The sequence below is a fragment of the Geotrypetes seraphini genome, chromosome 7 (assembly GCF_902459505.1).
Source record: "Geotrypetes seraphini chromosome 7, aGeoSer1.1, whole genome shotgun sequence".
Classification (NCBI taxonomy): domain Eukaryota; kingdom Metazoa; phylum Chordata; class Amphibia; order Gymnophiona; family Dermophiidae; genus Geotrypetes; species Geotrypetes seraphini.
In genome coordinates this window covers 161,222,362-161,247,679 of record NC_047090.1, presented here as the reverse complement: position 1 = coordinate 161,247,679, position 25,318 = coordinate 161,222,362, and the positions used below count along the sequence as shown (strand labels likewise).

The 25,318-nt window shown below is 47.9% G+C and overlaps 1 protein-coding gene across 4 annotated transcripts in view; it reads right to left on the bottom strand.

The window, feature by feature from the left end:
* HSP90AA1 (heat shock protein 90 alpha family class A member 1) overlaps nucleotides 1-25,318 on the bottom strand; it is a 109,617-nt gene that overhangs the window by 23,717 nt on the left and 60,582 nt on the right. For all 4 annotated transcript variants that reach the window (XM_033951374.1, XM_033951372.1, XM_033951373.1 and 1 more), the window contains 7 exons: nucleotides 24,065-24,229; nucleotides 23,618-23,984; nucleotides 14,184-14,317; nucleotides 7,652-7,957; nucleotides 7,059-7,224; nucleotides 6,779-6,969; nucleotides 6,466-6,613 (listed from right to left, as the gene is read on the bottom strand). In XM_033951374.1, the coding sequence (XP_033807265.1) occupies nucleotides 6,466-6,613; nucleotides 6,779-6,969; nucleotides 7,059-7,224; nucleotides 7,652-7,957; nucleotides 14,184-14,317; nucleotides 23,618-23,984; nucleotides 24,065-24,229 (1,477 nt within the window). Of the gene's footprint in view, nucleotides 1-6,465; nucleotides 6,614-6,778; nucleotides 6,970-7,058; nucleotides 7,225-7,651; nucleotides 7,958-14,183; nucleotides 14,318-23,617; nucleotides 23,985-24,064; nucleotides 24,230-25,318 lie in introns of those variants that run through there.

The following is a 25,318-nucleotide window of genomic DNA, read 5'->3' as shown; positions in this document are numbered from 1 at the left end:
GAGGCGACGTCCAAATTTGTCCATAGTTTTCCCTTCCCTTCCAGGAGAAACGGTGGCATAAACCTTGGAAGGATGGGACCTCTTTAAGGAGGACTCGACAAGCAGGGATTGATGAGATAACTGAGTTGTCAAACCCTTTGCAATGCACAGTTTTATACCTAGAGTCCAATTTTCCTGGAACAGCTGATATGGAAAAAGGTGTTTCCATGCATCAACCAAAAGTCTGATCAAAAGCTTATGAAGTGGAAGCTTAAGAGACTCTGCTGGAGGTTGAGGAAGATGCATGACTTCTAGATACTCCTTAGAGTATTTGGAGCCAGTATCTAATTGAAGATCCAAGTCCACAGCCATCTGATGAAGAAAAGATGAAAAAGATAGCTGATCTGCTAATGCTTTGCCTCGAGGACGTCGAGGCAGCCTGGCTCGAAGATGAAAGTTCGGCAGGAAAAAAGGCATCAAAGGAATATGGTGACTTGGACAAGGCAATCGAAACCAGGACATCCTCGAGGTCCGGCATTGGAGACCTCGAACGAGGAGTCGGTGGTCTAGTCGAGGTTGGAGTAGATCGAGGTTTAGTGGAAGAAGGTCTTTCTTTAGAAGAAGAACTATGCCTGGAAGGATGCCTCGAAGAAGGCCTCGATCGTCGATGAGAACTGTGCCTGGAAGCAGATCTCAAAGATCGAGGAGACTTCGCCTTGGAGATGGAAGCAGCCGATGGCATCAATGAATGTATGGGACTGGAGGCTGTAGATCGAAGCTCTAGAGGCTTAGTGGAGGAACCTCGATGTACTCCCAAAGACTCTGCTTCTTGTATAGATGTGTGAGGATTCCTTCCGAGGCACTTGCAAAGAATCTGCTTCTTGCTGTACGTGCACTGATGCCAGACCAGACACTCGCAAAGACTCTGCTTCCTGCAAAGAGTGTGTAAGGTTAACCTGAGGCATTGGAAGCGGCTTGACCTCGCGGGAGACTGCTGAATGCCCAGGATGGATGAGAGGAAGAAGCTTCGGTCCCATATTACCGTATTTTCACGCATATAACGCGCGCGGTATACAAAAGTTTTTCTACATAGTTCCCACCCCGCCCGACGCCCGATTCACCCCCCCCCCCCCAGCAGGACCGCTCGCACCCCCACCCCGAACGACCGCTCGCACGCGCTCCCACCCGCACCCGCGATTGGAGCAAGAGGGAGCCCAAGCCCTCTTGCCCGGCCGACTCCCCGACAATATCGGGCCAGGAGGGAGCCCAAACCCTCCTGGCCACGGCGACCCCCTACCCCACCCCGCACTACATTACGGGCAGGAGGGATCCCAGGCCCTCCTGCCCTCGACGCAAACCCCCCTCCCTCCCTCCAACGACCGCCCCCCCCAAGAACCTCCGACCGCCCCCCCAGCCGACCCGCGACCCCCCTGGCCGACCCCCACGACCCCCCCACCCCCCTTCCCCGTACCTTTGCTAGTTGGCCGGACAGACGGGAGCCAAACCCGCCTGTCCGGCAGGCAGCCAACGACGGAATGAGGCCGGATTGGCCCATCCGTCCCAAAGCTCCGCCTACTGGTGGGGCCTAAGGCGCGTGGGCCAATCAGAATAGGCCCTGGAGCCTTAGGTCCCACCTGGGGGCGTGGCCTGAGGCACATGGGCCCAACCCGACCATGTGCCTCAGGCCGCGCCCCCAGGTGGGACCTAAGGCTCCAGGGCCTATTCTGATTGGCCCACGCGCCTTAGGCCCCACCAGTAGGCGGAGCTTTGGGACGGATGGGCCAATCCGGCCTCATTCCGTCGTTGGCTGCCTGCCGGACAGGCGGGTTTGGCTCCCGTCTGTCCGGCCAACTAGCAAAGGTACGGGGAAGGGGGGTGGGGGTGTCGTGGGGGTCGGCCAGGGGGGTCGCGGGTCGGCTGGGGGGGCGGTCGGAGGTTCTTGGGGGGGTGGTCGTTGGAGGGAGGGAGGGGGGTTTGCGTCGAGGGCAGGAGGGCCTGGGATCCCTCCTGCCCGTAATGTAGTGCGGGGTGGGGGTAGGGGGTCGCCGTGGCCAGGAGGGTTTGGGCTCCCTCCTGGCCCGATATTGTCGGGGAGTCGGCCGGGCAAGAGGGCTTGGGCTCCCTCTTGCTCCAATCGCGGGTGCGGGTGGGAGCGCGTGCGAGCGGTCGTTCGGGGTGGGGGTGCGAGCGGTCCTGCTGGGGGGGGGGGGGCGGGCGTCGGGCGGGGTGGGGGTAGGGGGTCGCCGTGGCCAGGAGGGTTTGGGCTCCCTTATGGCCCGATATTGTCGGGGAGTCGGCGGTCCTTCGGGGTGGGGGTGCGAGTGGTCCTGCCGGGGGGGTGGCAGGGCAGGGCGGGTAAACGGAGAGTCGGGACAGCGCACGGAGAGTCGGGGAGGGCGAAAGGAGAGTCGGGGCGGGCGACAGGAGAGTCGGGGCGGGCGACAGGAGAGTCGGGGCGGGCGAAAGGAGAGTCGGGCAGCATGCGCGTTATACCCGTGAGCGCAGTATACAAAAGTTTTTATACATAATATTGTGGTTTCTGCGCGCTATACCCGTGTGCGCGTTATACACGGGTGCGCGTTATTTGCGTGAAAATACGGTAGTAAGGAACTGAATGAATTGCTTCTCCAACATGGTCTGGAAAGAAGCCGGCAAGGATGGATCCGCGTCTGAAACCGGTCCACCTGCCTTGGCTGGAGGTTCCTTCGAGGTAGTGTGAGTGTGCTTCAACTTGGAAGTCTTAGGAACTTTAATCACTACCGCTGGAACCGATTGCTGAGCTATCTGACCTAAAGAAACAGGGGAAGATACAGCAGATGTCGAAGAAAGAGCCGCTGCAAACGACGAAGGTCTGATGAGGCTCGAGGTGGAAGCAGTAGAAACAGGAGTAACCTCGGTAGGAGTCGAGGCCGAGGTCGCCTTTGAAGTAGAGGGATCAGTAGAAGATTCCATCTCGAAGAGCTTGTCCACCAAAAAACGACAACGAATGAAAGCTCGAGCCTGCAGCATAGCACAGCGCAGGCACGACATAGGATGATGTTTCGGCCCAAGGCACTTGAGGCAGCGACAGTGTGGGTCCGTAAGAGAGATCGCTCGCTGGCACTTGCTACACTTTTTGAAGCCCGCTGGCACTTGCTACACTTTTTGAAGCCCGTGACAGGCCAGGACATAGAAGTGAAAATAGCCGCCGCAAGATCGAAGCCCTTGGGCTGCGGCTGAGCGGCCTGTCCTGGAAAACGGACGGAAGAGGAAAAAAAATTTTTTTTTTTTTTTTTTAAACTGAAAATAAAATAAGAAGAACAGCGATTCTTGAGGAAAAAAAAGTTACAAACCGCGGTTCAGAGAAGGCACAAGTAACGAAGTTAACAGAGTCAAAGACGGACTTCTCGGCTCTGCGGAAAACTAAGACGCGGCCAGCGCTGGGTGGGAAGGCACTCGCGCATGCGAGCGACTCGAAACTTCGAGTTTCTTCAAGCAAGTCTGCTTGTGAGGCGTCCGTATTTGTGCTCCGTCGATGACGTCACCCATCTGTGAGAATACCTGCCTGCTTGTACTGGGATAATAAAATTTGTGGACGACACCAAACTATTTAGTGGAGCTTGGACTAAAGAGGACTGCGAAGAATTGCAAAGGGACTTGAACAAACTAGGGGAATGGGCGACAAGATGGCAGATGAAGTTCAACATTGAGAAAAGCACAGTTACTTACCGTAACAGGTGTTATCCAGGGACAGCAGGCAGATATTCTTAACTGATGGGTGACGGCACCGACGGAGCCCCGGTACGGACAATTGTAGAGTGATTGCACTCTAAGAACTTAGAAAGTTCTAGTCTGTCCACACCGCACATGCGCGAGTGCCTTCCCACCCGAAGGAGGCGCGCGGTCCCCAGTTAAGATAAGCCAGCTAAGAAGCCAACCCGGGGAGGTGGGAGGGTCATAAGAATATCTGCCTGCTGTCCCTGGATAACACCTGTTACGGTAAGTAACTGTGCTTTATCCCAGGACAAGCAGGCAGTATATTCTTAACTGATGGGTGACCTCCAAGCTAACAAAAAAAAAAAAAAAAAAGGGATGGCCATTAGGAAAATCAATTTTGTAAAACAGATTGGCTGAAATGTCCATCCCGTCTGGAGAATGCATCCAGACAGTAATGAGAAGTGAAGGTATGGACTGAGGACCAAGTAGCAGCCTTGCAATTTTCCTCAATAGGCGTAAATCTGAGGAAAGCTACAGATGCTGCCATAGCTCTAACCTTATGGGACGTGACAGAACCTTCCAGTGCAAGTCCGGCCTGAGCGTAACAGAACGAAATGCAGGCCACAAGCCAGTTGGAATCGTTCGTTTAGAAACAGGACGACCCAGCTTATTAGGATCCAACGAGAGAAAAAGCTGAGGAGACGATCTGTGAGGTTTTGTGCGCTCTCGATAGTAAGCCAAAGCACGCTTACAGTCCAAAGTATGTAAAGCTTGTTCTCCAGGATGAGAATGAGGTTTAGGGAAGAATACAGGCAAAATAATGGACTGATTAAGGTGAAAGTCAGAGACCACTTTAGGCAGGAACTTAGGAGTACGAAGAACCACCTTGTCATGGTGAAAAACAGTGAAAGGTGGGTCAGCCACTAGTGCATGTAACTCACTGACCCTCCTGGCAGAGGTGAGAGCTATAAGGAAGACCACTTTCCAAGTGAGAAATCTGAGATGAGCTGTGGCCAATGGTTCAAATGGAGGCTTCATAAGAGAAGAGAGGACCACATTAAGGTCCCAGATAACAGGAGATTTAAGAGGTGGTTTCACATTGAAAAGGCCTCGCATAAATCTGGAAACCAAAGGATGAGCAGTGAGAGGTTTTCCGCATCTGCTGCCAGACGATGAGGGGAGTAGAGTCTGGAACAAAATTGGGGCAGTTGATGGTTGTGAGGAGCCGCAAAGAGGTCCACCTGAGGAGTGCCCCACTGAGCAAAGATGGACTGGAGAATGGCAGGATCGAGGGTCCATTTGTGAGGCTGAAGAATTCTGCTGAGGTTGTCCGCTAATGAATTCTGCTCGCCTTGAATATAGACAGCCTTGAGGAACAGATTGCGAACTGTCGCCCAAGACCAAATCTTCTGAGCCTCCTGACAACAGAAGAGAACCCGTCCCTCCTTGCTTGTTGATGTAGTACATGGCCACCTGATTGTCTGTGCACAGAAGAAGAACCTGGGGACAGAGAAGATGCTGAAACGCTTTGAGAGCATAAAATATCACCCAGAGTTACAGGAAATTGATGTGATGCCGACGCTCCTGGACCGTCCAAAGACCCCGAGTGCAGAGATGGACCATGTGTGCTCCCTAGGCATACGGGGAAGCATCCGTGGTGATGATCATGTGATGAGGAGGCAGATGGAAAAGACGACCTCTGGAAAGATTGGAGGAGTTCAACCACCAAAGCAGAGACTGCTGGAGACGATGTCACAGATATGTGTCGTGAAATTGGATCCGTCGCCTGTGACCAGAGTAGCCAGGGTCCACCGAGGGGAGTAACATGTATCGGGCGATGGTGCGCCCGCATCTGGAGTACTGTGTCCAATATTGGTCACCGTACCTTAGGAAGGATATGGCGTTACTCGAGAGGGTTCAGAGGAGAGCGACACGTCTGATAAAAGGTATGGAAAACCTTTCATATGCTGAGAGATTGGAGAAACTGGGACTCTTTTCCCTGGAGTAGAGGAGACTTAGAGGGGATATGATAGAGACTTACAAGATCATGAAGGGCATAGAGAGAGTAGAGAGGGACAGATTCTTCAAACTTTCTAAGAATAAAAGAACAAGAGGGCATTCGGAAAAGTTGAAAGAGGACAGATTCAAAACAAATGCCAGAAGTTCTTCTTTACCCAACGTGTGGTGGACACCTGGAATGCGCTTCCAGAGGACGTAATAGGGTAGAGAATGGTACTGGGGTTTAAGAAAGAATTGGACAATTTCCTGCTGGAAAAGGAGATAGAGGGGTATAGATAGAGGATTACTGCACAGGTCCTGGACCTGTTGGGCCACCGCGTGAGCGGACTGCTGGGCATGATGGACCTTAGGTTTGAGCCAGCAGAGGCATTGCTTATGTTCTTATGGTTGCGGCTGCTGCCTTTGGGACTGGAGGGAGGGGGGTTGTTCAGTCAGGAACACCACTTTGGACATGTCCGAGAAGTCCAGAAGACTTTGCTGGTTGGTTGAGTGCCAGTTGGGTGTCTGCAGTGTTCAGCAAAGCTGGTAAAAACCTGTGTAAAGTTCAGCTTCTTTCAATCTAAAAAATTCAATCCGTGCTCATCTCAACACTCAGATTCCCACTAATCTTTCCCAGATGTCAGCCTATGCAAGGCAGATGTATATGCTTGCAGGGTTATGTCTGCTCTTGGCCTTCACTAGGATTTTTATGCATAATATACATAACGCAGAGTAAGCACTCCATAGATACACATCTACAAGTTTCTAAGTGTAGACTGTATTTAAACTTACCGGTGATATAATAAATGTGTTTCTGGTTTTCCTTCATGCGTGTGCAGTAGTCTTTCAATGATACCATTTCTTCACCAGATGCGGAAGTATAATATCTTAACAACTCAGAAAGTTTCTTCCTGTTCTGAGAATCTTCATGGATCCCAAGCTAAACACAAAACAAAACACGGAAGGTGTATTATATACCTCAGCTCAACCTTACTCAAGGCTGTAGTGAGAAAGGCATGAACTGCAGTACCAGTTATAATGCTGCCCATTACAAGGCAGAGTGGATAGGCCATTTTGGTCTTACTAGATTGTTCAATGAACTAACCTTAATATTTTTAGAGAACTGTTCATAGAACTTTTTGTAGTTTTCTTTATCTTCTGCTAATTCGGTGAAGAGTTCTAAGCACTTCTTGACCAAGTTCTTCCTGATAACCTTTAAGATTTTGCTTTGCTGCAGCATTTCACGGGAAATATTAAGAGGCAAGTCTTCAGAATCCACAACACCTCTAATAAAGTCTGTAACAAAAATGGTATTTTAGATCCTTTACTTCATTTAAATAAAAAGGAACAATTTACTGTAGTTAATAAAACAAAACCTTACTCACTCAAATACTCTGGTATAAGTTCCTCACAGTTGTCCATAATAAATACTCTACGCACATACAGCTTAATATTATTCTTTTTCTTTCTGTTCTCAAACAAATCAAAAGGTGCACGTCGTGGGGCGAAGAGCAGGGCACGAAATTCCAGCTGGCCTTCTACAGAAAAATGCTAATAGAAAAGAAGGTGATGTCAGATGGACAAGTCTTAAGGCTGCACTACACTGGTTTTGAGAACATGCTTTATGTTTTAAACTGCATTCATATATTTGATATTTCCCCCTCATGTTAAACTTCTTGTTCCCATTGGTCCCATTAGCTTGTTGAGCTTCTTTATATGCTGGCCAGTCTAAATTTAATACTTAGCTCATATGATCCAAACATGACATTTCCACTGTTTGGATGTTTTAATGGCACTTGCAGCTAAGACTATTTCTGGTTAATAATAAGTGTAAGCCAACATGCATCACTGGTCCTCCCTGAAAAGGATCAGATTTGCTAAATAAAACCAACACCCTTCAGTGGGACATTCTATAAACATCTTTAGATTACCAAGCCTGCCAGTTAGACATGATCATTATTTAGTACTGCTCACTTACTTTCACTGCTAAATGATCCTCCCAGTCATTAGTTAGGCTTTTGTAGAATTCTCCATATTCTTCATTAGTAATGTCATCTGGGTTTCTGGTCCAAATAGGTTTTGTTTTATTTAGTTCTTCCTGGTCAATGTATTTCTCCTTGATTTTTTTCTTCTTCTTTTTATCACCATCTTTCTTTTCATCCTCTTCCTCATCAGAACCAACATCTTCTATCTCTGGTTTCTCTTCTGTTTTCTCTTCCTCTTTTTCTTCCTTTTCCTCTTCTGCTTCATCATCACTTACTTCTTTGTCACGTTCCTTTTCCACCTGTCACAGATGTAGAATTTTAGACAGCATCTCTGCATTTCTAGCACCATTCAGTACATGAAAGCTTAGAGCCGTTTGTCATAAGGAAGTGACCGATGTGGCACCAATTCTATCTGCAATAGCACATTTTGCCATTTTATCGTTAGGATGCCATTGACCAGAGAACAGTATGGAAAAATTAGGTTACCTGTTAACTATCTCTTTTAGGCTCTCCAGACTGGTGTAGCCTTCACTGATGGGCAATAGCTCACTTTGACCAGGAGGTGGAGACTGAGACCAAACTTTGGTTGTACAGTAGTACTAAATAGCTGTATCCCCTCTAGGAAACCAGTCTGCTAAATAGCCAAGCAGAACTAAGAAGTGCTAATATTTAACAGTACCACGCCGAACAGGCATAACAAACTAAACATAGGAATGCTGTTGGAAAGTGCATAGAACAAGCCCCTGCAGTAAAATGTCCCCATAGCTCACCAGCTATGCCAGCTGAGTCATAGTCTCTGTTCTTTGATCTCCTCAGCCCTAGAAAAATACTAGAACCTGCAGAAAAAGCAAAATCTTCATGTAAAAAACCACAAGGACAGAAAGGGTGGAGGTGCTATAAAATTAGCATGTAAAAACCTAAAGCACAGTTACTTACCGTACAAGGTGTTATCCAGGGACAGCAGGCAGATATTCTTAACATGTGGGTGACGTCATCCACGGAGCCCCAACGCGGACAGTTTTTCAAGCAAACTTGATTGAAGATCTCAAGTTTGCTAGCACTGCACCGCGCATGTGCATGCCTTCCCGCTCAGCTAGAGGGCGCGTCTCCTCAATGTGATCTTCAGTTCAGATAGCCAGCAAAGAAGCCAACCCGGGGAGGTGAGAGGGTTGCGAGAATATCTGCCTGTTGTCCCTGGATAACACCTGTTACGGTAAGTAACTGTGCTTTATCCCAGGACAAGCAGGCAGCATATTCGACATGTGGGTGACCTCTAAGCTAACTAGGAAGGGACGGTGGGAGAGGTGGCAATTTAGGAGAACAGATTACGCAAACCCGACTGGCCAAACCAGCCGTCGCGTCTGGAAAAGGCATCCAGACAGTAATGAGGTGAATGTATGAACCGAGGACCAAGTGGCGGCCTTGTAGATCTCTTCAATAGGCGTAGACCTGAGGAAAGCAACAGACGCTGCTATCGCTCCAACCTTGTGCCCCGTGACCCGACCCTGCAGCGGGAGACCAGCCTGAGCGTAGCAGAAAGAAATACAAGCAGCCACCCAGTTGGATAAGGTGTGCTTGGAAACAGGACGGCCCAACCAATTAGGATCAAAAGAGAGGAAAAGTTGAGGAGCCATCCGATGAGACTGGGTGCATTGCAGGTAGAAGACCAACACCCTCTTACAGTCAAGAGTGTGAGAAGCGCCACTTCACCAAGATGAGAATGGAGCTTTGGAAAAAAACAGCAGAAGAACAATGGACTGGTTGAGGTGAAAATCCGAAACCACCTTGGGCAAAAACTTCGGATGGGTACGAAGGACCACCTTGTCATGATGAAAAACAGTAAAAGGCGGATCTGCAACCAGAGCTTGCAGCTCACTCACTCTGCGAGCAGACGCGAGAGCAACAAGAAATACCACCTTCCAAGTGAGGAATTTCAGGTGAACCTTATCCAGGGGCTCAAACCATTAATTGAGCCAGAACCACATTAAGATCCCAAACCACCGGAGGAGGTTTGAGAGGAGGACGAATATTAAAAAGGCCCTTCATAAATCGAAAAACCACTGGATGGACGGAGAGCGATTTCCCATCAATTGGTTGATGAAAGGCAGCAATCGCACTAAGATGGACTCAAATAAAAGTCAACTTGAGATCAGACTGAGACAAGTGGAGCAAATAATCCAGCACAGAGGGCAAGGCGGCAGACATCGGCTCCAGGGCATGCGAAGCACACCAGGCAGCAAACCTAGACCACTTCTGGGAGTAGCATTGTCGAGTAGAGTGTTTGCGAGAAGCCTTAACAACATCCCAGACTGACTGAGAAAAACAGAAGGAGGGAGCTGCACAAGAACCAAGCCGTTAAGTATAGAGACTGCAGATTGGGATGCAGCAGCGAACCCCGACCCTGAGACAGCAGAGAAGGAAACACAGGCAAAAGCAGTGGCTCCCGGACACTGAGCTGAAGGAGAAGGGAGAACCATGGCTGCCGGGACCAACGAGGGGCTATCAGAATCATGTCGGCATGAGCCGACTTGAGCTGCACAAGGGTCCTCAGAATCAGAGGAAACGCATAGAGGAACCGGCCCGTCCAATCCAGAAGGAAAGCATCCGCCTCGAGACAGTCCGGGGAGTAAATGCTGGAGCAGAAGAGGCAAATTGTTACTTAATATTACTCAAAGAGAAAAAACGACAACTTCAAATTGTTCAAAATACTGCTATTAAATTAATTCATGACGCCAAAAAATTGGATCATGTAACTCCTCTCTTCATCGAATCACATTGGCTCCCTATTTGCCAGCGCATAGAATTTAAGGTCTTGTTACTCATATTTAAAAATCTGATATTCAATCAACCCCAATGCATTTCTAAAATGTTAATTCCTTATAGTTCCACACGCACACTCAGATCATCTTCCCAAAACTTATTAGTTGTTCCCTCTTTAAAAATAATAGGCACTCGACGATTAGATATGTTCTCTGTAGTTGGCCCCCAATGGTGGAATTCATTGCCCCAATACATAAAAATTGAAAAAGACATTTTATCTTTTAAGAAATCTCTAAAAACATTTCTTTTTAAACGGGCTTTTAATATTTAAAATTTATTTTATTTTTAATTTTGCTTTTAAAATTCCCTTATTCCCTAATGTTTTTTCCTTTAAATGTATTTCCCAATATAATAGATGTAACTTTAACCCCCCTTCCCTCCCAATTGCTGTTGGTCATGTTGGATTTCTATTGTTTATATATACTGTATGTGTTTTAACTTAATTGTATTTTTTTACTATGTACATCGCTTTGTATAAAGATATAGCAATTCATCAAATAATTAATAAACCTTGAAACCTTGAATTGAGGGGCGAGGCGAATAAATCTACTTGCGGCGTCCCCCAGCGAGCAAACACCTGACACAGAATCGAGGCATGAAGCGACCATTCATGGAGAAGACAATTCAGCCTGTCCCGCAAGGCAGTTGTGCTCTCCCTGGATGTATACTGCTCGAAGGAAGATGTTGTGACGGATCGCCCACTCCCAAAGTCAAAGAGCCTCACGCCAAAGACACAGGGAACCCGTACCCCCTTGTTTGTTTACATAATACATCGCCACCTGGTTGTCTGTGCGCACCAGGACCACCTGATCGCGAAGCAAATGCCAAAAGGCGACTAGGGCATTGTAAATGGCCCGAAGTTCCAGCAGATTGATGTGACAGCAACGGTTGGCGTTCGACCAAAGACCCTAGGTGCGGAGGCCATCGAGGTGAACCCCCCAGGCATACGTGGAGTCCGTCGTCAGGACCTTCCGCGGCGGGGGCGCAAGAAAGAGAAAACCTCTCGAAAGATTGGAAGAGAGCGTCCAACGGAGCGAACGCCTCAAGGAGGGAATCATCGCAATGCATTGAGGCGGGATCCCGGGACGCCAGAGTCCACTGAGGTATATGGAGGTGAAGTATGGCAAAAGGAGTCACATGAACAGTGGAGGCCATGTGTCCCAACAGGATCATCATCTGCTTGGCGGAAACCGTGGACTGAAGGGAGACCTGCCGGCAGAGGTGGATGAGGGCGGCCTGCTGAGGCAGGAACGAGCAAAGGCGAACCATGTCCAGCACCACCCCAATGAACTGCAGAGATTGAGAGGGGCACAACTGGGACTTGGGAAAGTTGACCTCTAAACCCAGGCGCTGAAGGAAGATAATAGTCCGTTGGGTCGCTGAGATAACCCCCCTCCGCGATGGTGCTTTGATAAGCCAATCGTCGAGGTATGGGAACACCTGAAGACCCTGGGACCGCTTGAAAAGCTGTCCGCGTCGGGACTCCGTGGATGACATCACCCACATGTCGAGAATATGCTGCCTGCTTGTCCTGGGATAATTTCTCCTTCTTTATCACCTCTCCAGACCAGTATAGCCTTCACTGATGGGACGTACCAAAGCAGTACCCATCATGGGTGGGACCCCCCGGAGGGCCGCCACCAGAACATGCTCAAACACCGCGCCCTGACATGCCTGAACGTCCACATGGTAGTGACGCACAAAGGGATGCAGAGAAGACCAAATCGCAGCCTTACAGATATCCACTGGAGGCACCTGTGAAGACTCAGCCTAAGAAGCTGCCTGACCCCAACTGGAATGAGCCTTGAGAAATTCCGAACATGCTTTTTCTAAAGAAGATACTCTGAAGCAATAGTCTCCTTGATCCAAAGCGCAATAGTAGCCCTGGAAGTGCCGTTCCTCTTACGAGGACCAGCTAGGACAATAAAAAGATGATCCGACTTCTGGAACTCCTGGGTCCGATGAACATAAGAGCAAAGGAACCGACATCCAGATTGCGCAACTGCCTCTGTTCCGAGGAGCCTTCCTCTGCACCAGTACGATATCCTGAAAATCCTGATGCATAGAAAAAGAGCAGGAAACAGGACAGACCCCCTGAAGCAGAGGGTCCCCCATATGTGGGGTCTCCAGTGGCGTTATCTTCAAAAACGCAACACCGAGGAGACCGGCTAAATCAGGTTTAAAAGCTCATCCCTCCGAAAAAAAGGCGCACCACGAACACTTCTGCACTGGAAGGCAGGAAACCCGCTGCCCCGCTGCCAGCGGCTGTCCCCTCTAGAGGATCCTGGAAGTCCTCCAACAAGTCAAGGTCCTTATCCACACCAACACGCTCCTCCGACCACCAATCCACAATCCAAGCCCCCCCCCCAGCACTCGGATGAGGGAGGAGGAAGAGGGGACATCAAATGAAAAGAGGGAGGCAAAGCCACATGGGGTGTGGAGGGATTCCCCCCCGAAACCCCTCCCTGGCGCACGTAGGACCCCCCAACTGCCTGAAAACAGGCTCTGCCCAAAGAAAACATTTAAAATCATGGGAAAACCCCCCTGGGGGTCCCCCAGGGACTCCCTACCCCTGTGTTTGCAATACAGGGGAAAGGTCTCCTGAGGTTGCCGACAAAATGGAGGGGGACTTGTTAAAATGGTGAAGATCCCGCCAAAAATAACCTCTACAGGGCCTATAGCGGCTGGGAAGCATGCAAGCTAGCAACAGCTGATAGAAAAATCAGCTGAGACGGAATCCTTTTACCCCTACCGTCGGCGGTTCAGGCAATCCTTCAGGAGGTAGTGAGAGAAGACCGGGCTGCCTCACTGCCTCCAGCCGACTCGCAAAGCACCAAGGCCAGGGAGCTCTGGATGCCTGCAGCCGCTGCCGACAGAGCTCCACAACCGCACCAAACTGCAGAGTTCAGGCCAGCTGCAACTAAATTGTGTACCTCTCCCCCTGAGAAGTACACAATTGCTCCATACGCGACCTAGCTGAAATTTAAAGTGTCTGTTAGTAGAAAAATGCAGTAAATTGACGGGGGAGCAACCCTGCAGGCCGGTACTACCTCAGGAATTATTATTATTATTTTTTTTTTTTTTAACAGAACAGACTCCACAGGCTCTCAAAGCAATATGCCTTTCTTGATTTAGGGGGCAAGGTTTACTGCTGAGGCTCCTCTAAAAAAAGTGGGGAGATGGAGGAAGTGGGGGAGGGACCCTGCTCGAGACCTGCCAGGTTTGACACCCCTGAGGTCGGACGGACCCCCAAAACAGGGCCCATCCAAGCTCTGTCCGGCTAAAAACTGGAACTAGTAGACCCTAAACAAATTCCCCAATAGCCCTACCAAGGGAGATGGGTACAGCTCACTCACACCTGCTGGAGACTGAAAGTGGAAGGTATCCTTTATGTACTATTCCACAGTTTTTGTTTCAGTCTCCACATCCTGGTCATGATGAGGTATATAACCCACTTGTAAAGATTAACCTCTACTGGTCTGGAGAGTGCTAAAGAAATAGAAGTTATTGCAAGTCGGGCTAAAAGGTCTGTGGCAAGTTTTGATGGGAGCAGGAATTGGGATGGAATGCATGCGTTACAGCGTTGTCTCCAATCCCAGTGGATCAAGGAATGCTATGAAAATCACCAAGTACTTTCTTCTAGTGTTAGAAATGCTACCCCTCCCCCACACTGCCTGCTATTCCAGTTTTGTTTCCTCTACTTACAAAAAGTGTTATTGGATAGCCAATGAACTGAGAATGCTTCTTCACAATTTCCTTGATGCGCTTGTCTTCTAAGTATTCTGTTTGATCTTCTTTTAGATGCAGGATAACCTTTGTACCCCGACCTAAAGGTTCACCTAAGAAAATCACATACTTGTTTGTTTCAAGCTACTAGAAAAGTGAATTTGGCTTAACAGAAGAAATACTGTATAAACAGCCTTAACTGCTCAGTCTCATTAAGCTTAATCCTTCATTGGATGACCTTTTTCAACCTGAACTTATGTCTAAATACTGCTACCACCATCATCCCCCATCATCAACATGGTATCACATGGCTGTAACCTGTTTGCCTTTATTGAAAGCACACAAGTTATCCACAAGGATACCATTTCAAAATGAGATTGTCAATTGCAGGGTCCTCCAAATTTTGCTCTCATGCCCCCATCTAGAACACAGGTTCTATCAAATTACCATTGTGCTTATGTACAGTATGATGGGTAGTCAGTTTTTACACTAGGCATAGAGCAGTAATTTATGTCCCTGAAGGCATTTGTACTAGTGCTGCTCAATTCAAATTTCAAGTTTATTAAAAGTTTTTTTATACCGCTTATTCAAATTTCTAGGTGGTGTACAATAATAATAAAGAAATATCTTAAAAATAACAAAACAGTTGGAGTTAAAATATTAAACAAAACCATGTTAGGTTAGTAGACACACACAAAAACATATATACTGTACTAACTGCACACAATTAAGAAAGACTCCTGACACCTCCAGATCTTCTAAAGCAGTGGTGGCTGGCTGGAAAAGGCAATGCTTGAACAGGCTGCTCCTGGCCAGTCTCATCATTGACACGGCAAGCTAGAAGCAGCCTGTTCATGCACTTCTTCCTGCCAGCCACCACCACTTTGGGAAACATGTATGTCAGATCTCACAGTGGAGGGGATCAGACAGGAAGTGCAACTGCTGCACAGGTGGACAGACGGATAGAAAGCTGCTGTGCATTTGGGGGTGGGGAAGAAATGTTGCAACAGAAAGAAACAAAAATATTGGATATGACAGTAAGCACAGAGATGGAAGACAGATGGCGAGCAAGGAGAAAGAAGAAAACGTCAAATGGGCAGGAAGATTGTGGCAAGCGAGTTAACAGAGCCCAACATGATTTGGATAAAATGACCAGACCAAAAAAAAAAAAATAGATTTTCTATTTTGTGAATACAGTATGTCAAGCTGGTGTTAAGACTGAGCATGAGCTAGGACCTAACAGAGAAAAAGCACAGTTACTTAACGTAACAGCTGTGATCCAGGGACAGCAGGCAGATATTCTTGACTGATGGGTGACGGCACCGACGGAGCCCCGGTACGGACACTTTTAGAGTGATTGCACTCTAAGAACTTGGAAAGTTCTAGAGACCGCACCGCGCATGCGCGAGTGCCTTCCCGCCCGACCCCGACGTGCGGTCCCTCAGTTAAGATAAGCCAGCTAAGAAGCCAACCCGGGGAGGTGGGTGGGACGCAAGAATATCTGCCTGCTGTCCCTGGATAACACCTGTTACGGTAAGTAACTGTGCTTTATCCCAGGACAAGCAGGCAGCATATTCTTGACTGATGGGTGACCTCCAAGCTAACAAAAAGAGGGATGGAGGGAAGGTTGGCCATTAGGAAAACAAATTTTGCAAAACAGATTGGCCGAAATGTCCATCCCGTCTGGAGAAAGCATCCAGACAATAATGAGATGTAAAAGTATGGACTGAGGACCACGTAGCAGCTTTGCAGATTTCCTCAATGGGCGTGGAACGGAGGAAAGCTACAGATGCTGCCATAGCTCTAATTCTATGTGCCGTGACAGAACCTTCCAGTGTCAGTCCGGACTGAGCATAGCAGAATGAAATGCACGCAGCAAGCCAATTAGATAGCGTACGCTTAGAAACAGGACGTCCCAATTTATTCTGATCAAAGGACAGAAAGAGTTGGGGAGATGATCTGTGGGGCTTAGTACGGTCTAAATAGTAAGCTAAAGCCCGCTTACAGTCCAAAGTATGAAGAGCCTGTTCCCCGGAATGGGAGTGAGGTTTAGGGAAAAAAACAGGTAGTACAATAGATTGGTTGAGATGGAACTCAGAAACAACCTTAGGGAGAAACTTTGGATGTGTACGTAGAACCACCTTGTCGTGATGAAAAACAGTGAAAGGTGGATCAGAAACTAGTGCATGGAGCTCACTGACCCTCCTGGCAGAGGTGAGAGCAATAAGAAAAAGTACCTTCCAAGTGAGAAACTTGAAAGAGGTAGTAGCCAAGGGTTCAAATGGAGGCTTCATCAAGGCGGAGAGAACCACGTTCAGATCCCAGATCACCGGAGGTGCTTTGAGAGGTGGTTTCAGATTGAAAAGACCTCGCATGAATCTGGAGACCAGGGGATGAGCTGAAAGGAGTTTCCCCTGGACCGGCTCATGAAAGGCCGTAATGGCACTGAGATGAACTCTGATGGAAGTAGACTTGAGACCAGAAGTAGACAGAGAAAGCAGATAATCCAATAGAGGTTCCACTGCAAGCGACTTGGGGTCATGATGATGTAGGAGACACCAAGAAGAAAATCTCGTCCACTTTTGATGGTAACATTGTAGAGTGGCTGGTTTCCTGGAGGCGTCCAGGATGGAGCGAACAGGCTGAGATAGCAAAAGATCAGTTGAAGTCAGCCCGAGAGATACCAAGCTGTCAGGTGTAGAGACTGCAGGTTGGGATGGAGGAGGGTTTCCTGATCCTGTGTAAGCAGAGATGGAAACAGTGGAAGTAGAAATGGATCCCTGGAACTGAGTTGAAGTAGAAGGGAGAACCAATGTTGTCTGGGCCATCGTGGAGCAATCAGGATCATGGTGGCCCGTTCCCTCTTTAGTTTGAACAAGGTCCGAAGCATGAGAGGCAGAGGAGGGAAAGCATAGAGGAACAGATTGGACCAATCCAGAAGAAACGCATCCGCTGCCAGACGGTGAGGAGAGTAAAGTCTGGAGCAGAATTGGGGCAACTGATGATTGTGAGGAGCTGCAAAAAGGTCCACCTGAGGAGTGCCCCATTGTGCAAAGATGGACTGTAGAGTCGATGGGTCGAGAGTCCATTCGTGGGGTTGGAGAACTCTGCTGAGCTTGTCCGCTAAGAAGTTCTGTTCTCCCTGAATATAAATCGCTTTCAGGAATAAGCGGCGCGAGGATGCCCAAGACCAGATTCTCTGGGCTTCCTGGCATAAGAGGCGAGAGCCCGTTCCCCCTTGCTTGTTGATGTAGTACATAGCCACCTGGTTGTCTGTGCAAATTAGAAGGACTTGAGGAAATAGAAGGTGTTGGAAGGCCTTGAGGGCATAGAACATTGCCCTGAGTTCCAGGAAGTTGATGTGATGCTTCTTTTCCTGAGGAGTCCAAAGGCCTTGAGTTTGGAACTCGTTTAGATGGGCTCCCCATGCATAAGGGGAGGCGTCGGTGGTGATGACCAGATGATGAGGAGGCAGATGGAACAGAAGGCCCCTGGAGAGATTTGAGGATATCAACCACCATTGCAGAGACTGACGAAGAGACGATGTCACAGATATGTGTCGTGAGCAAGAGTCTGTCGCTTGAGACCACTGGAGAGCCAGGGTCCATTGAGGAGTGCGCAGGTGAAGCCGTGCCAGGGGTGTGACATGAACTGTGGAGGCCATGTGACCCAAGAGAATCATCATCTGCTTTGCAGAAATGGAGTGCTGGGACAGCACCTGCTGACAGAGTGATTGGAGGTTGTGAAGACGGTTGTCCGGCAAAAAGGCTCTCATCTGGACCGTGTCCAGTACCGCTCCAATGAATTGAAGTCTCCGCGTAGGAAGAAGGTGAGACTTGGGTATATTGATTTCGAACCCCAGTAGTATTAGAAAAAAGATGGTCTGGTTGGTGGCCAGAAGAACAGTCTGAGATGAAATGGCCTTGATTAACCAATCGTCCAGGTAGGGAAAAACCTGAAGGTGGTGGGAGCGCAGAAATGCTGCCACCACTACCAGACATTTTGTGAACACTCTTGGAGAGGAGGCAAGACCGAAGGGGAGCACTCTGTATTGGTAATGACAGTGATTGATCATGAAGCGAAGGTACTGTCTGGAGGCCGGATGAATTGGAATGTGAGTGTAGGCCTCTTTGAGATCGAGAGAGCATAGCCAGTCGTTGTGATCGAGGAGAGGATAAAGCGTAGCTAGAGATAGCATCTTGAATTTTTCTTTGACCAAACATTTGTTGAGATCTCGCAGATCTAGAATTGGTCTGAGGTCTCCTGTTTTCTTGGGAACTAGAAAATACCGGGAGTAGAATCCTTGCCCTCTTTGGTCCAGAGGAACTTCCTCTATGGCGTTCAGAAGCAGGAGGGACTGAACCTCCTGACAAAGGAGGGCAGATTGAGGAGTGTGCAAAGCAGACTCTTTTGGTAGACTTTGGCCCGGAAGGGTGTGAAAGTTGAGAGAGTAGCCGTGGCGGATGATGTTGAGGACCCACTGGTCCGAAGTGATAACTTCCCACCGGCTGAGAAAGAAAGACAGTCGTCCTCCTATCGGTTGAGGGAGGAGAGGAGATGGTTGAACGCTGGCTATGCCCTCGAGGATCAAGTCAAAAGGGCTGAGTCGATTTTTGTGGAAGAGGCTGCTTAGCTGGTTGTTGCTGCTGAGGCCTAGGTGTTTGCCGCTGCTGTTGACGCTGCCTCCTAGGTTGCTGAGTGGAAGGCTGCAAGGGGCGAGCCACAAAACGCCGCTGATAGGCCGTTTGTTGTCTGAATGGCCGTGAAGGTGGAGGTTTCTTCTTGGTCTTAAGAAGGGTATCCCAGCGGGTTTCATGAGCCGAGAGCTTCTGGGTCGTTGAGTCCATAGAATCTCCGAACAGCTCATCCCCTAAACATGGGGCATTAGCCAACCGGTCTTGATGATTAACATCAAGCTCAGAGACTCTGAGCCAGGCCAAACGGCGCATGGCTACAGACATGGCTGTTGCTCTAGAGGTAAGCTCAAAAGTGTCATATATAGACCTTACCATGAATTTTCTGAGCTGGAAAAGAGCTGAAGAGCACTGATGGAAAGCCTCACGATTCCCCACAGGAAGGTACTGCTCAAAGGAAGCCATGGTGGTAAGGAGATGCTTTAAATAAAACGAAAAATGAAAAGCATAGTTACCAGAACGATTAGCAAGCATCGCATTCTGGTAAAGTCGCTTACCGAATTTGTCCATGGCTTTACCCTCTCTGCCAGGAGGGACAGAGGCATAGACACTAGCTCCCAAGGACTTCTTGAGGGTGGATTCTACAAGAAGAGACTCATGAGAGAGCTGTGGTTTATCGAAACCAGGAATAGGGATTACTTTATAAAGGGAATCCAATTTGCGAGGAGCTCCCGGGACAGTAAGAGGAGTCTCCAGATTCTTGTAAAAGGTCTCCCTCAGGATGTCATGTAAAGGGAGCTTCAAAAATTCCTTTGGAGGCTGGTCAAAATCAAGAGCGTCCAGAAAAGCTTTGGACTTTTTAGACTCAGCCTCCAAAGGAATGGAAAGAGATTCACACATATCTCTTAAAAAAGAAGAGAAAGAGGTGGAATCAGGCTTGGAGGAAGTGTCCTGAAGTACAGGCTCGTCCTCCTCTGACAAACATTCTCCTTCTGACAAACATTCTCCTTCTGACAGAAAAGGTTCTTCAGAATCGCCCCACAGATCAGTGTCTTGAATATGGGGACCACGGGCCCGAGACTCCGGGGTGGACGGGTCCAGGTGTCGGGACTTGTGTACCGACTTACCCGACCTCATCGACCCGGTACCGGGAGATGTTATCGGTTGCACCGGAGCCGAAGTCTGTACCGATTGGTGAAGAGACTTGGGCTCCGGTGCAAGGACAGGCATCGATACCGATGAGGCCGAGTGTACCGGTACCGAAGGAGTGGATGGGGACAATGTAGACTGTTCCACAATCGGTACCGGTTGCCCAGTGGAGACCGACACCGGAGGGCTCGGTGTCAGGAGAGCTGGAAGGAGTTGTTTAAGCTGGTCCCTCAGCTGCACCTGCAAGATGGCCGCAATGCGATCATCGAGGGAGGGCACCGGTACCGCTTTTTTCTTCTGCGGTACCTGCGGTGCCGCTCTACGCCCCGGAGATGAGGAGCCCGATGTCGAGGGACTCACCTCAATAGGAGCGGAGCGCTTCCGCTGGCGTCTCACGGTCGGCAGGACTGGACTCTCTGCACTGGAGACCGGAGGACGTTCCAGCGGGGAAGGCTTCTTAGCCGGCTTACCTGGATGTTGCGACGCCGACGCGGTATCGCGTGGCGTCGATGAGGTAGGTGCCGACGAAACAGGTACCGAAACCGGTGCCGAAGACACGGGGTCGGACATGTCGGTGCCGAAAAGCAGTCTCTGTTGGATTTCTCGATTTTTGAGAGTCCGCTTTTTCAAAGTGGCACAGCGGGTGCAGGTGGCGGCCTGATGTTCCGGACCCAGACACTGAAGGCACCAGTTGTGTGGATCTGTAAGTGAAATAGGCCGTGCACACCGCTGGCACTTCTTGAACCCGGGCTGGGGGGGCATGAACGGAAAAACGGCTTCTGCCAAATCGAAGGCCGAGGCCTCGATGATGGCAGTAGGCCCCGCCGGGGCAAATCAAGAAAACTCGACAAAAAAATAAAGATTTTTTTTTTTTTTTTTTACAAAAGAAAGAAAAAAGTAAGGGCAGAAAAAACCCGAAAAAGTTTACGCGAGCGGGAAGGCGAATGAAAAATACTTTCAACAGCCGTTGAAAATGCGACTTCTTAGCTCCGCGGAAACTAAGAAACTGAGGGACCGCACGTCGGGGTCGGGCGGGAAGGCACTCGCGCATGCGCGGTGCGGTCTCTAGAACTTTCCAAGTTCTTAGAGTGCAATCACTCTAAAAGTGTCCGTACCGGGGCTCCGTCGGTGCCGTCACCCATCAGTCAAGAATATGCTGCCTGCTTGTCCTGGGATAAAGTCTGTTTATTTACACCAGTGTTCTTAAACCTTTTTACACCTATGGACCGGCGGAAATAAAATAATTATTTAGTGGACCGGCAAACTACTAAGACTGAAATTTTTTTTTTTTTAAACCATAGACGTCCCGTCCCCGCGAGTTCAGTCCCACAAATCATCTGATCCCATCCGCACAAGCCTCAAATAGTTATGATTTTATATTGAACATATTTTATTAATGTATAAAAAGAAACAAAAGCCCAGTTATTTACCGTAAGAGGTGTTATCCAGGGACAGCAGGCAGATATTCCATATGTGGGCAACATCAGCCACGGAGCCCCATCGAAGACAGCTTTTCAAGCAAACTTGATTGAAGATCTCAAGTTTGCTAGTGCTGCACCACACATGCGTGCAACTAGAGGGCGCATCTCCTCAATGTGGTCTTCAATTCAGATAGCTAGCAAAGAAGCCAAACCGGGGAGGTGGGAAATTTGCGAGAATATCTGCCTGCTGTCCCTGGATAACATCTGTTACGGTAAGTAACTGTGCTTTATCCCAGGACAAGCAGGCAGCATATTCGACATGTGGGTGACCTCCAAGCAACTGTACCTTGGATCCTTTCCCCTCCTACCTCTATGAGAACACTCCCCCTCAGGCCATCTCATCTCTTACCATTCTCATAAACTCCGCCCTCCTATCGGGTCTCTTCTCCCCAGAAATGGGCCATATTTCCTTAACCCCACTACTGAAAAAACCTGAGCTTGACCCCTCTACACCATCCAGCTACCGTCCAATAGCTAACATTCTCCTTCTTACCATTCTCCTTCATATCCACTCAACTATCTTCCTACCTTGAGAAATTCACCATTCTTCAACCCTACCAATACGGCTTCCGTCCCAATTTCAGCACCGAATCCCTTCTAACCTCCTTAATCTCAAAAGTTCAATATCTCCACTCTGGCAACAAGTTCCCCATCCTTCTTCAATTCGACCTCTCTGCAGCTTTTGATGTCATCCATCATGATATTCTAATTTACCAACTCACCGAGATAGGCATAAACTCCACAGTCCTTGACTGGTTCTCGAAGTTCTTACGCTCCCGCTCCTACATAGTCAACATGAAGGGCATTTCTTCCTCCCCCTGGAACCCGATCTGTGGAGTCCCACAAGGCTCACCTCTCTCTCCTATCCTCTTCAACATTTATATGTCCTCCCTTAAACTCCTCCATCTCTCCCCCCTTGAAACACTCTACACTTACAAAGACGACATCTTTGTCCTCCTCGAGACCGACCGGAACCTCACCAACCTCTCGGCGAACATATCATGTATATCGAACCTTCAATCCTGGGCCCACACTGTGCAGATGAAACTGAACAAATCTAAAACAAAACTTCTCTGGTTCGGCCAAAAATTGGACCAACTGCCCACCTCCATCCCACTGTCCTCTGGCCCCACTCTGCATCTTGATTATTCTAGTAAAGTTCTGGGAGTCATCATTGACTCTACACTTTCCTTCAACAACCACCTCAACTCCCTAGTAAAAAAATGTTTCTTCAGCCTTCACATGCTGAGAAAAGTGAGATCCTGTTTCCATCAAAAACACTTTGCCGTCCTTGTCCAGTCCACCATTCTTTCCAGACTGGACTACTGCAACTATCTACCTTAGCCTAACAAAGAAAAACCTTCAAAGACTCCAGCGGATTCAGAATACCGCTGCTAAGCTTATCTTCGCAAAAAGCAAATTCGACCACGTCTCACCGCTTTTATCCAAGCTTCACTAGCTTCCGATTATCTCCAGAGTCCACTTCAAATGTGCCTGCCTCACTTTCAAGATCCTACACGGTATCCTCCCTCCCTTCATTCCTCTTTCTTGGAACTCCTCTAACCCCAATTCTGCCAGATCCACCCAAAAACTGAAACTTTCCTTTCCCTCTCTAAAAGGCGTTTCACTTGTAGGAAAACTAGGTTCTTCCCTCCCTTTCAGAATCACTCAGCACTGGAACAACCTTACCTCCCCTCTTAGGAATCTGAGCTCCCTCCAACTCTTCCGTAAACATCTGAAAACCTGGTTATTCTCAAAAATGTAACTCCTCCTCCCTCTCTGGTTATTCTAGTCCTCTAAATGTTCTCTTCATTTTGCCTCTTCCCTCCACTGGAGTTCCTTTCTACCCTAACTCTTGTTAACCGTGTCGAGCTTTACGAATGTAGAGATGATGCGGTATACAAACCTAAGATTTAGATTAGACGTCACCCATGTGTGAGAATATGCTGCCTGCTTGCCCTGGGATAATAACCTTACCAGAACATTTGGAGAGGGGGGGGTGGGAAGCACCCAATTGGTAGGAAAAGTGAATCTAAGAAATTTTTCCCTAAACCGGGCAGCACTAATTTGAACGTTTTGTATACTGCAACTAATTTGCCAAGATCAGTATAACTTCTGTACAAAGTTTTCCATAGTAGTAAGTACTTACTATTATCTATTCGGACAGTAAATGATCCGCCAGCTGAAGATTCCCAGGCATACTGCTCATCATCATTGTGTTTGGTGATAACTGTTACCTTCTCAGCAACCAAATAGGCAGAATAAAAGCCAACACCAAATTGGCCTATCATAGATATATCAGCACCAGCTTGCAATGCTTCCATGAAAGCTTTGGTTCCAGATTTAGCAATAGTACCAAGGTTGTTAATCAAATCTGCCTTGGTCATACCAATTCCAGTATCTATTATGGTCAGACTACGATCTTGCTTGTTGGGAATAAGGTCAATCTTCAGCTCTTTACCAGAATCCAGTTTGCTTGGATCTGTCAAACTCTCATATCTTATTTTATCAAGAGCCTGCAAATATAAAAAAAAAAAAATCCTATTAGCTACATAAAGAGATAAATAAACTTTAGTTTAATAGAACATCCACTTACATCAGATGAATTGGATATCAGTTCCCTCAAGAAGATTTCCTTGTTTGAGTAGAAGGTATTTATGATCAGAGACATCAGCTGAGCAATTTCAGCCTGAAAGGCAAAAGTTTCCACATCTTCCTCCATTGTGGAATCTTGAGGTGAAGTCTCTACTTCTTCTGGCATCTGTTGGAGAATACCATTAAAAAGTGTTTGTAATATTGCATCTAAAAGTGCATCTAAACCTATTGTACATCTTATTTGCCTAATTACTTCTACTGTGTATGTTTACTTGTAGACCGTTCTGAGCTACTGGGAGAACGGGATATAAATCTAAATAAATAAAATAAATAAATAAATAAAACAAAAGATTAGGTTCTTACCTTTGTTAATCTTTCTTGTAAATCCATGCTCTATTCCTGGAAAAGTGGATTATTTTCCTATGGTTGCCAGACAGCTTGTAGGAAGCCTCAAATAATGGTTTCAGCCCCTCCTCTCAGGGCTGTCCCCCAAGAATCCAGTTTATGACAAAGCAGCCAGAAGGAAAAAATTGTGTCCTTGCCTGTTAATTTTATTTTCTTTAGATGCAGCAGATGAATCCAGAGACTAGTGGAATAGCACACATCTACCAGCAGGTAGAGATAGAGAAACTGATTTAACAGGTGGTCCTATTGGCTGGCATGCCTCTTGTATCTTCAGTATAGTGTAGAAGAATTCTACGCACATCCAGGAAACACAGAGAAGAGAAGCACGCTCCCCAATCCTGTTTCTGGAAGGGCGACTGGTTAACATGGAAAGTTGATATCATCTTAGGAAGAAACGATGGTACAGTTCTAACTGAGACCCCTGAATCTGAAATTCGTAAAAAAGGATCTCTGCAGGACAACACCTGCAACTCAGAAACCCTCTGGGCTGAAGCCATAGCCACAAGAAACACTGCTTTCAATGTCACATCTTTTAGAGTTGCATAGGACAAAGGCTCAAACGGAACCTTCTGTAATCTACCCCCCCCCCTCAAGGACTACATTAAGCTCTGTCTGGACTGGAGTCTTAACAGGTGAACGAATATGTTGTATCCCTTTTAGGAACCGAACTACAAAAGACTAAGAGGAACCTGGAGATAAAATTCAATGGCTGCCACTTGAAAGTGAAGGAAATTATATGCAAAGTTTTTGGCTATGCCCTTGGGTCAAAAAAGACAGATATCTGTAAGGGCAAAATACCTTGAGAATTAGCAAAGAAAAATCCAGATGCTAATGTAAAGTGCATATGTAA